Source organism: Rhagoletis pomonella, unplaced genomic scaffold (genome assembly GCF_013731165.1).
Source record: "Rhagoletis pomonella isolate Grant_MI unplaced genomic scaffold, Rhpom_1.0 Rhpom_scaffold_00011, whole genome shotgun sequence".
NCBI classification, from domain to species: Eukaryota; Metazoa; Arthropoda; class Insecta; order Diptera; family Tephritidae; genus Rhagoletis; species Rhagoletis pomonella.
Window position 1 is genome coordinate 17,512,921 of NW_023458565.1, and position 16,002 is coordinate 17,528,922.

Here is a 16,002-nt window from a genome sequence, read left to right on the forward strand (position 1 = left end):
ATTGTACGGCAATGAGGGATCACTTTTAAAATTAGAAACAAAAGTGAAATCTATGTAAAATAAACCGACAAGCTATTTTTAATTGATTTCAGCTTAAATACGACACATTTCATTCTCTAGTACTATAATGTTGGCTGTAGCTCATCGACCGATTTGTTCACAGTATGTGCATACATACATACATACACATATATGTATAACTTAATGCATTCACACACAAGTAATACCACCTATAAGATACATTGCTTATAAATTGTGTTTTGTTTTGATTATTGCCGCTAATGTTGTTGTTGTTATTGCAAACGATGGCAGCAGCAAGCACATCAGTAGTTCTCCTAGAAAGCTAGGTAATCTCAAGCAATTTCAAATTAATATATGAACATGTATGAATGTTGACAAACATACTTACAAACGTATCGTCTTAATCAGTGTTAACGCTGAAAATTTTTCGAAAGTCGCAAAAAAGTGTCACTGCCGGAAAAAAAGTGTCTTCAAGTCCTTCAAATCGTTTATACCAGGAATGGGCAGATTTTTGGACTCTTAAAGCAGTCAAAGAGTTTAAAGTATTTTTTATAAATTGCAATACACTGGGACTTGCTGGGGCTTAAAACAAAACCATTGTGACTAGCCCACTCGCTGATAAGACTTAAATCGTTATTTAAGTCACTATTACATATATTAATTGAATCAATTGGACAGCTAAGATACACTTGGCAATCGTCAGCATACACGTAAATGTTACAATGCTTAATAACTTTAGGTAGATCATTGACCTATAGAAAAAATAACAATGGGCCAAGGAACGAACCCTGGAGCACACATTTAATTACGGACACAAAACAGGACGAAGAATTACCCATGCATACAGCTTGAGATCTGTCAGAAAGATACGTGTTAATTAGTTTGAAAGCTGGTGACGATAAATTGAACAAATGTTTGATCTTTAGACACCTTAAGCGATGGTTTACACTATCAAATGCTTTCGAGTGGTCTAGAAGAGTATGGAACATTATGTTATTTTCGTCCGTCGTTGTCTGATATCTTTGGTCACATTTAGTAGTGCTGTGGTACAACTTCGCTTCGACCTGAAGTCTGACTGAGTACCAGAGTAATAAGAGAATATTTGCTCAGAAATGCATTAATTTGTTTTAACATTAAGTTCTCAAGGACCTTCGAAAGAAACGGTAGCATCGCTATCGGTCTATGTTCGCGATTTGACTTCTGTACGGGTATTATTTTGACTTTGTTCCAGTAGCTAGGGAATTCCGACGTGGTGAGGATTGTGTTCAGTGCGTGTGTTATTTACGGCAAGATTTTTGGCAGAATGCACTTTAAGAATGCCTATTTCACGGACCCGTTGCCAGGTTTGCTTGGAACCCACTGCAACACTAAACCTGTGTTCGTAATATTTAATTTTTTGGATCCGGATAGCCTTGTTGACGTCTTTCTTCAAGACCCGATACTCAGAAAACAAGTCATCAGTTCTAAACCGTTTCCACATATTAATTTACATAAAAGTTACTTTATCTTTTATGAATAAGGCTATTAGAATCTAAGATAAACCCATATCTTAATATAAAGACAAAATGTGATAAAACTTCTACTTAAAAACAGATTTTTATTACATACAGTAAACTAATATTTTTTTACATTAAACGCATTAATACCAATTTTACTCATCTTAAACTCATCGTTAAGTCATGTGACTGCGAATCCACGGCAAATAGGAAGCCACACGTGTGTAAACTCCAGGAAATCCAGCCCGAGCGCATTCATAACCGTAAGAAACCAAGCCAAGTATGTAATAATGATAAGCGCCATTCTCCAGCTAAGTTGTGGGAAATGAGAGCAAATCACAAACAGAAAGTACTTATCATATGTATGAATGTATGTATGGACATTTATTGAAAAGTAAAAAATTAATACGACAATGACTAAAGAAATAAATACTTTCGAATAAAACACTAATGAAGTTTGGTAATGGCAATGAACTTTCAAGCAAGTGAATCACTTATATGTATGTAGGTGCGTATACATATGAACACATACAGGCATTGGTGTCTAACAAGCAACACGATTAAAAAAAAAAAAAAAAAAAAAAAAAAAAAAAAAAAAATTAAAATTAAATTTTTAAAATTACCATTGGAAATCTTAGGGGGCCCACCGAATTCCCCCTGACAAGCATCCACATAAGAATTGCCAGCGCAGATGAACTGAATTGGGGGGGAAAACGTATTATGTGCACAATATTCACAGAAAGCGAATCATGGTAATTTAGTTTAAATTTAAGAACGATGGGTGCATGCATGGAAGATCGACCTATCTCGGCAGACGGTTCGAAAAAGCCCCATCTCAGAATTTGGTTGAAGAAGGAATTTTATGGCCTTATTCGTAAAAAATAAAACAGATTTATAGTAGTATAGCAGTTAAAGACTTCTTTATGTTTTATGAATTTGGGTGTTAAGTTTTTAAAGTTTTTATAAGCAATTACATTTTTAAGCAATCTTTTATTCAAAGCTCATTTTCTCTGTAAGTATTTGACGAAAGTTGATGAAATTTTTTTGTAAGCGAAGTGGCATTGGAGCTTTAAAAACAAAATAATTTTATAATTAGAATTTTTTTGTAATTAAAACATTATAAATATCCAAGTTGCATTAAAAATATGTTCTCAACGAGTGTTTTACATTTCGTTTATATTTTCAAAAACTGCATTTATTGAAGAAAATATTTCTAAAAAAATATGTTTGTTAAGTCATTTCTGTCGTGAGCCATGCACGCTCTCCGCCTATGCGAGCAATGTGTTCACTAGAAAGGGCGTACATGAGCAACTAATATCACTGGTTTACAGTAAAACAAAATTTTTTTCTATGGATACGTTTTCGAGATATTTGTAATTTACCGTTATTCAGGTTAAATCAAAAATTGATTCCGTTTAATCACGTATATCTTACGAACCAATTTAAAAATCTGAATATAAGTAACGGCAAATGAAAGCCAATGAAATTCTCCATAATCCGTATATACATCACTTTCCGATGGGGCTTATAGTTTCTGACAAATTAATTAATCATTCCAGCTTTTTTTATTTTTTAATGAAAAAATTAAAAAAAAAAATCAAACTTTAACAGAATAAAAATTTTAAAAATTACAGGTTATGTGCCAAATTTTCGCATTTGTACTAAATCCTGTTCTGTTACAAAAAAAAAGCAAGTTACTGATGAAGAAAATCGATGAATAAATACGAAATAATGAGTGGTCAAATAAAAATGCGGAAGATTATTTGTATGAAAATTGAGCACGAAATAATGTTACTCATACGCCGCGTACACCTAAGTAACACGCTTTTCTGCTCATATTTCCAAATTCTGAGATAGGGCATTCTTGAACATTTTTCTAAAATAAGGCGTTTTCGAAGCGGCTGCCGAGATAGGTCGATCTTACACTCAGCCGCCGAAATACAGGCGTAGGCGCTCGAAGTGCTACCAATTAAAAATGCTATGTATAATTTTGTCTATTTTTTTTTAACATCGTTCATCATAAAAACAGCTCAAATTAAAAAAAAAACAAGTAATTTTTAAGCAAAAAACAAAACCGACTTCAATTCTCATATAAAAATTTAAAATTATCGTTAATCTCTTCATGATCCAATGATTGGATTTAAACCAAATTAGAAGGAGACCAACTGTGAGGTAACACCTTTCCTTTAAAAAAATAATTATAGAAATCGGTTAACGTGGTCCAAAGTTATGCGGTAACATACATAAAAACAAAACAAAAATATTACAAATATCTCCTTTTTGTGAAGTCAGTTAAAAAGTGTATTACTGTTCGATGTAAACATCTTTGTAACCTTGAGCATAAAACAATTCGGTAAAAAATCATTGGGCGTTTCAATAAGAATCGGCATTATCGCATAAAGTTCGCGAAATCCAGCGTTTTTTAGAAAAAAAAACTTCCCAGCTTAATTTCTTTGCAACAATGACCAACATATTCACCGGACTTAAAATCATTCTCGAGGCAAAAGCATCAACTAACAAATACTTATGAGAGAATCAACGCCCTGCCACCGTGCTGCCACCGGGACAAAATACCACCACACCACATTTGTGCAGCCTGTGAAAGATTCCCGAAAAGACTCGATGCTATTATACGCGCTAATGGTGGTTACTTCGAACCGTAATACACTTTTATTAAAATTTTTATGATGAAATGACGTTTGAAAAAAAATATAAAAAAATTTTAGCATTTTTAATTCGTAACATTGCGATCGCCCACCCCTGTACATATATATGTATTAGACATAATACATCTTATAGGATAAAAATACATTCCTTTAGTGATCGAACGGTTTTTCCTACATTAGACTACTCTAGCGCGTTCAGCGAACTGGCCTAATATATTTATAGCGAAAAAGAAGAGTAAATGCTTATAGTATGTATATGTTAAACTCACCCTATCAGTAAATGCAATATGTTGAAACACAGAATTATAGGACTGTTCACAAGACTGCTGGTTCACAATGGGCACTTGAACGTCACGCAAAACATTTGAACTTGGACCCTGAAACTTAACTGCACCCCAGCCAGCAACAAATGGGTTCATGCCCACAAAATTCTGTTCGAAGCGTTCTCCATCAGGCAAGCAAATTGGGCCAATATATGCTGTGAAAATAAATAAAAGAAAAGATAGGTCAATGTTTTATATTTTTATCTTACTATGGAACGCAGCTATGTATATTAGGTTGCCACACTAAAAGAAAAAAAAAATGGTTGTTTATCCAAGCGAATCATAAACTTCGATGTGCTTTTAATAGCACGCACAAAAAAGTTTTATCCAAATTTAATGTAATTGCGCTGGGCCTCTTGGAAATTTGCAACTCTAGATATTGCGTTTTCTTAAATATATATATTTTTTTTAACCATCTTTTACAGTGAAATATCTTTTTCGATAGACCAATATACATAAGTAAGTAATCTTTTGCGACCGTTTTTAACGCACTCTTCATTCAAATTTCAAAACTTTACGCACGTCTGGACTTAATTTCGTGTTCAAGGTACCATAGGAACCTTATTTCCTTCCATCCTCAGTTTTGTTTTTTTCTTAAAACAATTCAGCTTAGCTCGTGGTCTATCGTGATCTGATAGATAATATAAATTGTTGGCTTTATAAGTTTTCTCTATTAAATTTTTTACAACAAAAACTATGGAAGAACAAATTGCATATTAAGAAGTCCCTTACAAATACTTGGTATCCGAACGTTTTTCTGACAATGCAGCTGAAACTTCTTAGATTTTGAAATTCGCTTGGAAAAGATTAACCGATTTTCTATATCTGTCTATAGGGCGTGAGATAGTCTAACATGTACATAAGTGAAGTATTTTCTTACCTGTATTTGGCGCTGCTGCGCGCAACTTAACCAATCCTATATCATTAACGACATAACGCTCATTATATTGCTCATGCACTATTTTACGTTCAACGGATATATTTATGGCACCCTCTTCATTAGCATTACTAAGGTCATGTGCACCCACGCGTACTGTGCTCAGCAAGGCATTGATGCAATGTCCAGAGGTTAAAACATAGCGACTTGAGATTAAGCTACCACCACAAAGGAACTTCAAAGCATCCGGTTTATATTCGTCGCGATAGCCCAAAGCGACGAGCCATGGATAGGCGCCTGAAATGGATGATTAATGTCATAGGAATCATATTTCAACTTCACTTTTTAGAATAATTTTTTCTTACCTCGACTGGCTTCTGAACCACCAACAACTTTATTTGTATAAGCTGAAGTCAATCCGCAACTTTGCTGCCCTCTCAACGATGGCAAGCGCGTGGGTATATTTACAACTGTGGAATTGACGTTGTTTGGAATTGAAGGTGGCAATACCACCACTGGCCGGTTGGAGTTGGCTGGCAAGATGCCAGTGGTTATTGTACTGCTGGGTATAAGCACACTCGTTGGAGGTATTAGCGCTGGGGTTACTAATTGTGATGGCGTACTCGTTGGATTAATTTGTGGCGATGTTTGTATGCCGGCATTCGAATTGAGCGATGAAAATTTAAATGTCAATGTATTTGGTCCACTCTGTTGTTGTGTAGCGACGGGTTTGAAAGGCATAGATTTTGCTGGGCTTTGTAGATTGCGGGTCAGGGCACAACAGACCTGAATTTGTAGAGTTGAAGAAGTAAATATGTACATACATACATTTCCGTAATTAACAAATTAATAAAACTATAAACCAAAATAAAATGTCTATTTAAAATTACCACATGCAACATTTTTTCTAACTTAACTTTGAAAATAGCAGAGACAGTGGAACCGTGCTGGAGGAAAAACTCGCTCCGAGGGGGCGCTGGATGAGGCAGTGTTAAGCCTGCTCACCAGGCTACTCAAAATAAAGGTGGTGCTAAACGAAAGAGGTTCTAGAACACGACCGAAAGAGGTTCCAGTGAGGGAAAGCCGATTTTGGAGATTGGGTTGAAATTATTTCGCAGCTGTCTCAACTGGTCCTGGTCGGTGTTTTGGCGGACCAGGTAGATAACTCCTCTGCTCCTCATTGAGTCTCAAGTCCACTCCTACCAGTGAGATCACCCGGCCGAGAGCTCGAATTTGGTGCCTCTGCAATCCACTATCTCAAGTCATAGATATCCATGTTGGTGGTAATTCGACCAATTATTGCATACTGCTCGCTAGTTCAGTAGAAAACTGTTGAGACAAAGTAACCATGCAATGCTGGAGAGGGTTGATATAAAGGTCAGCCGGAATTGCGGCAACTGGGATGAGCAGATCATGTCAAACGAAAGCCTTAAATTGCATCTGTCCCAAACCATCGATTATCGATATTTTTATAAAGAAAAGTGCTTACCAGACTGCCCGAGGGTTAAGGGAACTGTGTGTATGGTAAGAGCGGATATACGGAAATGGGGATATTCTATATTCTTTCAATGATCCATGGTCATATTCAATAAAACAAAAAAAAATATATACATTCTACATATACATTCTACTATGTTTCCATTTTGAAACGGTGGAAAGTGATTGCTTTTACTGAACGCTTCGCAGAATCTATCAGCGCAATTCTGACAACTGAAACACCAACTCACCCCAGTCCTTCGAAAGACAAAAGTTTTCCGTAAGATAATAATCAGTTTTGGCAGCTATTTTAAAAGCTCTTTTCTGTCTTTCGAAAGGGTGATTAAAAGATCTGTTGACGAGGAGGTCTTAGCGTTATTCTGTATATCTTTTAGGAATGAGTTTTATAAAAATTCAATTTAAACAATAAAACCTAAAAAATAACAGACAGTCAAATTATAAATATGAAACTAAAAAAGAAAAAAATAAGTAGACAAATTTTCTAAAAATTAAATGAAAAAACAAGAAAATCTATTTTTAAAACAAGAAATCTAAAAATTAAATTGAAAAAATTTAATTAACTAAAAGACAAAAAAAAATAAAATACGTTTCTAAATATTTAATGAAGTAAAAAAAATATTTTTCTTTTTAAAACAATAAAATTAAAAAATTAAATAAATAATTAAATTTAAAAAAATTATGAAAATTATAAAAAGAAAAAATATGCCCTGTATATTTACGGATATCTCAAAAATTATTGTGTAGACTGATCCCCACTCGAAGGGTCTGTTCGATCACAAAGTAATTTTCGGGCTGAAGTTTTTGCTATCACACTAGCAAAATGTGGCTAACCGTAAGTGGAAAGACTTACAATCCCGCAGGAGATGCAGAAGCATATTAATTCAACGATATATAACACTTACGGTCAGATTCACGATAGCAATTTAATATGAAAACTTATCTTGGTAGTGAAACCGGCTGTTAGTACTTTACTGAGCCCGTTTTTCGCATTGTAAGTATTCAATAAAATTATGTGCAATTTTTTTTTATGAAAATTGGAGCCCACAAACAAAATTTTGCACGTTTCTATTTGTTTGCCAATTCAATTAAGAAAGAAAAGTGAAAAAAACATTGCTTTCAAAAAATCCAATTCTTATAAATAACTATGCACCATTTAGCTAATAGTAAGTACTCACCATAAAAGTGTATCCATCAAAGCCGCACACGGAACCGCTAATGAAATTCTGAAAATCGTTGAAATACGACGAAGTTCTCATAGCATCATAATAATCCTGCATTAATTGCGGACATAAATTTATTTGTACACAATTGCCAGGTTGAAAACTTGAATCGACGCAATTTTGTGCTGAGGGAGAGTGTGGCAAAATTTCAAAAAAAAAAAATGGAAAAAACGAAAAAGTAAAAACAAAATTGGGTCAGTTAAAAATTCGCTAAAAAAAAACACATACATTAATATCACACAAACACAAAGCCATTATTGCAACAAAAAAAAGCATTTAATGCATTTTACTACTACCATTTACATAGTAAAAAACGAAGCGTAACTAATTGTACAAATGTATTTTTATGGTATAGACACCAGCATAGTCCAATTAATGCTTAGAATATGGAAATATAGATAATGGGTATTACCTTTTCGAAAACCATTGTGTAGTTATGTATGTACATTAGACCGTACCAGAAAAAAAGTCCGCCGAGTCTAAGGTATTTTTGCAAGACAATTTGAAAAAAAAAAATTTAGCCTAATGTGGGGTGTCGCCATTTTACATTTTGCGTCTAACATTCGGCATTTATCTTAAAGTATGATCTATCGATACTCTTCTATTTTCTTGTTTCAAAGCTCATTGACTTCAAATTCTTATAATCCTAACGTACCACCCTAATTTCAATAAATTAAAGTTCGCCAAAATCATTAAACTTTTGCTAGGGAAAGTATTTCGATTCGAAGGCTAGTTGGATTTTTTTTTTTGGGGAATGTGTCGCCTTCTTACATTTTTCGTCATATCTTTGGCATTTACGGTCGGATTTCAAAGGAGAAAATTTCGATAGTCTTCTTACATTTTCCGCCAAATCTTCGACATTTGGAGTTTTATCATTAAGTATCGACGCTCTTGTATTTTTTTGATTTTGTTCCTAATTTCATTTACCTCAGTTCTTATAATCATAGCGTACTACCCTAATGTCGGTAAATTAAGGCTCGCCAAAAATCATTAAACGTTTACTAAGGAAGCATTTAAATTTTTTTTTGTCCAACGTTGGAGTCCACTTTTACATTTTTCGCCATATCTTCGGCATCTACAGTCGAACGTCAAAGGAGACCATTCCGATTTTTTTTTGCCGAACGTAGGCTTATTTTTTTTTTATTTTTAATTACATCTTCGCCATTTACAGTCGGTTCTTAAGGTCCGATTTTTTATACCAGTGCACATTGAACTCAAGTACCCCATTCTAGTACTTTGCCCACCAAATCTCAGTTCTTGTCACACTATCGTTTCGCCCTAATGTCAGTAAATTAGAGCTCACCAGAAATTATTAACCTTTATCTTAGGAAATATTTCGATTATTCCAGTAGAACTATTTTAAAAAATCCCAAAAAATTTAAAATTGCTTTGCAAAATTACAAATTCAAAAAATTAAAATTTCTCGCAACAAAAATTTTCAAACCATACAAAACCCTGCTCCAAGTTTTTGGGACGCCCCTTAATATAAAAATGCCAATTTTGTATATCCGAAATGTGCGTTTTTTTATTTATTTTAACATTTTATGCTTTGAATTTTTACTGGTTCACAGAGATTTCAAAATAAATAGATATATGTATGTATATCCATGATTTCCTTAATACTTCATTCAATTCCTACATTACTAATTTATTACTGCGCATAAACTTCAATTCATATATTCACTTTCGTCGCCTCCTGCGTCGTCTGAGCGAACTGAAAACCATCACTTCTGAGCCAACAGGTCCTGGCGACTGCGCGCCATTTTGCACACCAAACGGTAAATTGAAAAATGAATTTGACAATGAAGATCCACTAGCTTTTGGTTGTAAGCTTTCCGCACCGCCATTCGGTTGTGTATTAATTGGTGCAAATGTCAGACGATCAGTCAATTGTCCTGCACTTTGGAGTTGCGTCTGTGATGCCTGACCGAATCTAGTAAGCAGCGCCGCTGCGGTAGTTCCAGTGCCACCCGCCAGCCCACTTAGCCTTGGATCGATACAGGGGCAATAGGCTATTGGTGGCACGCCACCATTCAAGCACGCCAATGGTTGTGCCGGACACGGTTGCTGGGTGGTCACGGTTGGCGGTGTAGGCGAAAACGTCGGAAACGTCGGAATCGTTGTAGCGACTGTCGTCGTCGTGATTGTGGTGGACGTTGTGGTGGATGTTGTTGTGGAAGCTGTGGAAGGCGATGTCAATATAGTACCCGGCGCTAGTGTGATAAAGGGAAAATAACCTATAAAATATGGACAAATTCCTTTTATACCAGCCAGATAGTTCAAAAATGGCCAGAAGTAAAGCTTGTAACATAGATCGCTGCTCCAAATCATGCTGATATAATCCAATTTAAACTTTGCGTTCCAAATAAAGTACAGTGGGTAGTATACAAAAAACCTGTATGTATGTATCTCATTTGAAAGTTGCTCAAAGTATGTGCGTCGTACCTACGCACCGCGTTTCGACTAGACGCATCGACGTGTTGCAACAAACTGTGGTAACCACATTTGTCAACTGCCCTACAATGCAGGAGATGGCATGGTTATACGATTGATTGGTTGGTTGGTTGGTTGGTTGGTTGGCTGGCTTGTTGAGCGACATGGTGTGCAGTAATTTCCTGCTTCATATACTCCAAAAATTATTCTAAATATTAACACATTAGATTTGCATTGTTTTGATTAGAATTGAGGTGAGTTGAACGCATCGTCACTAACACCGATTAATTTCAATTATACATATGTACATGCAAACATATTTAATTGCGGACCACTTACTACGTACCATACAGGGTCGTGAGCAATTTGATATAAATATGAATCGCTTTGGAGGCCTAAAAAGTGCTAAATTGATGGTCATCTATAATCTATATAAAAATATAATTCTGCTTATTAAAATCTAAATCAACGCAATGACATAGATTCTACAGCTCGAATAGTTCGGGGTCGGTCTAGGAATGTATGTATATAAAATTTCATCCTAGTCCATACTAAATATTTCGTATATTTTTGATTTAGTAACAGGAGCCGAAACCGGGCAAAGGTCTTTCGTAAAACAGTTGTCAAACCTGGCAACTATCTTCTATCTATCTAAATTAAAAAACAAAAATAGATATAAAACCCTTTCAATAATTAAAAGAAATATTTTCTTTTCTAAAAAATAAAAGAAAGTGGAATGACAAACATCTTTTTAAAACAAATAAAACCTGAAAATTTTATTAAAATAAATTTCTAAAAATTACTTCGATACATTTAAAAAAATATTTTTCTTTTTAATACAAAATCTAAAAATAAAAAGAAAATTAAATTTAAAAAATTGCTGCGCTTGATTGTAGTTGGCTTAACACACGAAAAAAGTGTAAATAGAAACAACAGTTTATAAGGCGAACTTAGCACAGTGTGTAGACCAGTGGCTGAGGCAGCTGGGGTCGTTGGATCGAATCCCAGTGAAGAAGTCTGATGAGGACATCTCCTCAATAGCAGCTATAACTTCTACCAATTATAAATTATTGTTGTTTTTCCACAATAGTTTTCATTAAAAACGGCCTCATTAAAATTGCTCAAAAAAAAAAACTTAATTAAAAAAAATAAATTAAGTTCCTAAAAACTCAATTAAATGAAAAAAAAGCATTTTTCTTTATAAAATAATATAATCTAAGCATAGAACGAAATTTAAACTTTGAAAAAAAATTTCAATTCAAATAATAAAAAAAATAAAATAAAATAAGTTTTTACAATTGAATAAACACATCTAATAATTACAAGTAAATTACATTGGGAAAAGAAAATATAACAAAAAATATATATATTTTTTCGGTTTAAAACAATAAAATATTCACTCATGAATAAAAAACAAATTTGTTTCTAAAGATCAAATGAAATTAAAGAATATATTTTTTTTTCTTTTTATGACAAAAAATGCAATAATTAAAAGAAAACTAAATTAAGACAAGTAAAAACTCGTATGTTTGGGTGAATCAGAACATTTAAATATCCGGCGTACAAATGAAATATAGTTTTTTCACCTATCCAAAGCAGGGGTGATTTTACCCCTATTTCAAACATCTTCGATAGTATGTTCAGTTAGACAGACTTAAGGCCGTTTTCTGAAATTTTTTTGCCACCTTTAAATATAAAGTGAGTTTTAAAGTTACCGGTTACTTGAGAAAACGACCCTTAACGAGATAAAGTTATGTGGCTATAAGTTGGCGGTACCACATCCAATTTCCGAAATTCCATAGTAATGTTACTTATGTTCAGGGGATTGTTGTGAGTATCGATGTTGATTAAATTGGTGTCCTTAAATTTCGAAATATCGAAGTTTCAGCTTTTCTTAAATTTACCGTTATAAGTTAAGTGGGCGTAATTTTAGTTCAACGTCTTGCTTTTATGTAGCAAGTGCAATAATTGTAGCGAGTTTGGTACAAATTAATGGAACGGTTACCGAGATACACATATGTGGTCATAAGCTTTTTTTCTAAGACCTTTGTGCTAGAATAACAAAAGCCTTTCGGACTAACTTGCCATCTCTTTTTCATTTTTCTTACGAAAGACTTTTTACCATCTTAACCAGAATGTCCCTGTAAAAGTTGCGTCTAAAAACGCTCGTAAAAGACTTTATGGTCGGACATGACTCTACTTCCTCTAAATTAATAAAAAGACTGTGCCGTGTGATTGTCTGTCCGATTGTAACTTATGCCCACTGAGTTTTTTATTAAAGCAACAGCACGATCATTTATTAGTGCCTGTCATTAAAATTTTTACAATTTAATAGCACGTGGAAACTCGACATTAGGCTACATTTGTAGCGATTTGGAATGTTAATACCGGGATTTTCGGGATTTGTAATTTACACTGATGGCAATAATAGAAACTCCTTTTCTTGACCAGTATTGGCTACATTTCTTTTTTTATTTAATAATAATTAATATTTTTTTATAAATGTCTAGCTCACTATACATATAACACCGCGCAAAAGTAAGTTTTAAACACAAATATCAATATATTCGCGAAAACATGGGCCAAATATAGTAAAATTGCGTTTTTAGTTTTTCACTCTGACGTCAGTAATTTAAAAATGATTTTAAAAATTTAGAGAAATCTGCTTAGAGAAGAAGTATGGGTATAAAATGAAAGACGAAATCCTTTAGAATTTAAACAGATTCCAGGTTTTGGTGCAGAAGGACTGGTAAGTATTGAAAATGGCCTTTTAAATTTTGATCCTTGAAATTTCGTAATATTCGTTTTTGAAAAAATTATATGTTATATAAACTCGATAACATACTCGAATTTCGTCCTTCTAACGTTATCAGCTTAAAAAATTAAAATTAAAATAATTCGTCCTTGTGAATCCAAAAAATTTTATTTTTTTTTTTTCAAACCCATTTATTTATTATTTATTTTATGGTAGGAGAGCTTCTCAAACAATATAAAAACAAATTTTTTGATTTAAGTTGTTGAAAAGTAATGAATATCTAAATCCCGGGACTAATGCCGGGATCCCGGGATTGTGATAATGACATACCGTGTGATCCCGGGATCGAAAAAAGCTAAAAAATCAACATCCCTAGTAGCGATACTATGTATGTTTAGCGCCACTTCTAAATTTGCTACCGAATCCAGCCTAGTTTTACGAGTGGTATCACTCACTTTTGTTATTGTTTCAAGCAATAACAATTATTTTGATTTAAATCATAATTTCACGCATGACGGTTTATTAAAGAACAAAGTGTTTATTCGATCAAATTAAAAAATAATGAAAAAACGCGGCTTGTGATTTTATTACTCACATTCAGTTTTATTGATGCCACCGGTTATGCGTCCGGTTTATCCAATTCGTGTTTGTATAGCATTTTGTAATCGTTGTTGGAATGTGTTTGCATTGACACTTGTATGCACGAGTGGTTATCCATTTGTAAATATGTATGTATATTAGGGTACATCACCAAAAAAATGCGGTTTTCCCACCGGAATATTATAAAACTTATTATATCTTAAAACTTCCGCCAAAATATTTCGGTAAAATATTAATATTTAAGTGAGCTAAACCGATTTGAAAATACATCCAAAAATCTTACTAGTTTGATTCCGTTGATAAAATTGTTTAACATTTTTATGCAGACCTTTTAAGCTTAAAATCTTGTATCATCTGAAGTGATTTTTTACAACAACAAAAAAAACGTAAAATAACTTATTTTATTTATAAAATACTTGACTTGGTGTTTTCGAATAGGTCCAGCTCACGTAAATCCTAATATATTTTCAAATATTTTGGCGGAAGTCTTAAAATATATTACATTTTGTATTTCCGATGGAAAAATTGTACGATTTTTTTTTTTATGTATGGAGAGTGATGCACCCTAATGTAGATATATGAATTGGCAGTGTATTGGTATCGAACCTAAACAGGTAAAGCTAAACTTTTTTCTTACCAAAAATACCCATGTAAGAACCGTAAATTGCTAGTATCCTTATGTAAATATTTATTTAAAAGCCTTCCTTGAATTATTTGGGCACCCAATTTGGCCTCGGTTAAAATTTCAATTTGTTTTAGTTGCAACAAAATGGCAAGCTCAGTCAGCGATAGAATAATGTTAACGCTTTCACACGGTTATAGACAATTTTCCTGCAGGGTTTATATAGGCGTAATACATCCATTTTTTTATGAAAATGCAAATTTTTTTTACATTTTTTGTTGTTTTTTAGGGTTTTGCGCAACCAATTATTTTCTTTACACAAGGTTAACTAAACATGTTTAGTTTTTTGTCTTTTTGTGCAACAGATACCTAAGTAAACGGCGATTAAGTATTATTAATATACATTTTACTTTAGGAAGGCGAGTACCAAAGCTCAATGCGATTTTGTAAGCTCAAGGAGATCCCTTGAACGCCTCCAGTCTGATTTTAGTACTGGTTTTCGCATAGAGTTCGCTAAGCTCATACGAGGCTCATCTGTCCGTATGTAGTTAGTCAACTTTTCTTGGTGAGCGCCAAACAAACTGTAAGAGATGTAAGATATTATGTACTAAATAGTTTTGGCAGCACTGTGAGCGAGTCCAAAAGTTCAAATTTCTGCTTGGCTATCAGAGTGGATATTTACCTCCCTTGCTGATAACGAACAACTGATTCTTATTAGCCAATATACTGGTTCCTTAATGACTTCTGCCTGAAAAATATTATAGTGATCTATGTAGAGGACTGATTTCGGGGTTAATAGAGAGCTCCCTGCACGAGACCTCTCTATCAACCCTTCCGGCAAGCTTCCGCCTATCTGCGTAGAAGTTTATTGGTCCCCTTTCCCAATTCTGCCTGCGATCCGCTCTGGATCGACCTACTTTTCATATACGCATATTGAGCATCTGAAAGGCGACCACTGTTCTAATACGTAGAGTCATCAGCCTATCAGAGATGTGAGAGATTTTAAGGGCCAACGGAATAAACGCCACCCTGATCACTCTCCAAGCCCTGGTAATATACCCTCGCGTAAGCCAACTAGCGAATATTGGAGCCAGGCCAAAGCACTACACAGCCTTTCGTCAAGTATCGCCCAGGCATGTCGACGCTTATCCAGCAGGTCCGATATGAATATGCTTGATAATCCATCCCATTTTTCATGTCGAGCACTGGTGCTAGAGACGTACCCAGTAACAGTTGTTTGATTGCGAAAGCCATTGGGACTACCCCAGAAACTAATTTCTAAGAGGTATCGGTGTGAACGTAAATCATCAATGAAGAAGGTTATTTTCTGGTGGGGTCTTTTCTCAATTCCAAACCATAAGTGGTAACATCACGCGTACTTGACATGGTAGTCTTCTGAGATCACCACTCTTAGCTGGGCTTCGACTCATTCGTTTTATTCGTAAATTTTATGAGCCGGAATTTGGTTATTTTTCGTTTTTGGTTATTTTTG

General features: G+C 34.2%; 1 protein-coding gene across 1 annotated transcript; it reads right to left on the minus strand.

The window, feature by feature from the left end:
• Window positions 1-1,693: 1,693 nt before the first annotated feature.
• Window positions 1,694-10,431, minus strand: LOC118747200 (serine protease 44-like). The gene is given in 7 exon segments (XM_036481189.1): window positions 1,694-1,828; window positions 2,141-2,161; window positions 2,163-2,213; window positions 4,453-4,661; window positions 5,387-5,680; window positions 5,749-6,137; window positions 9,785-10,431. Coding segments are annotated over 7 exon segments (1,746 nt in total).
• Between the last annotated feature and the right edge of the window lie 5,571 nt (window positions 10,432-16,002).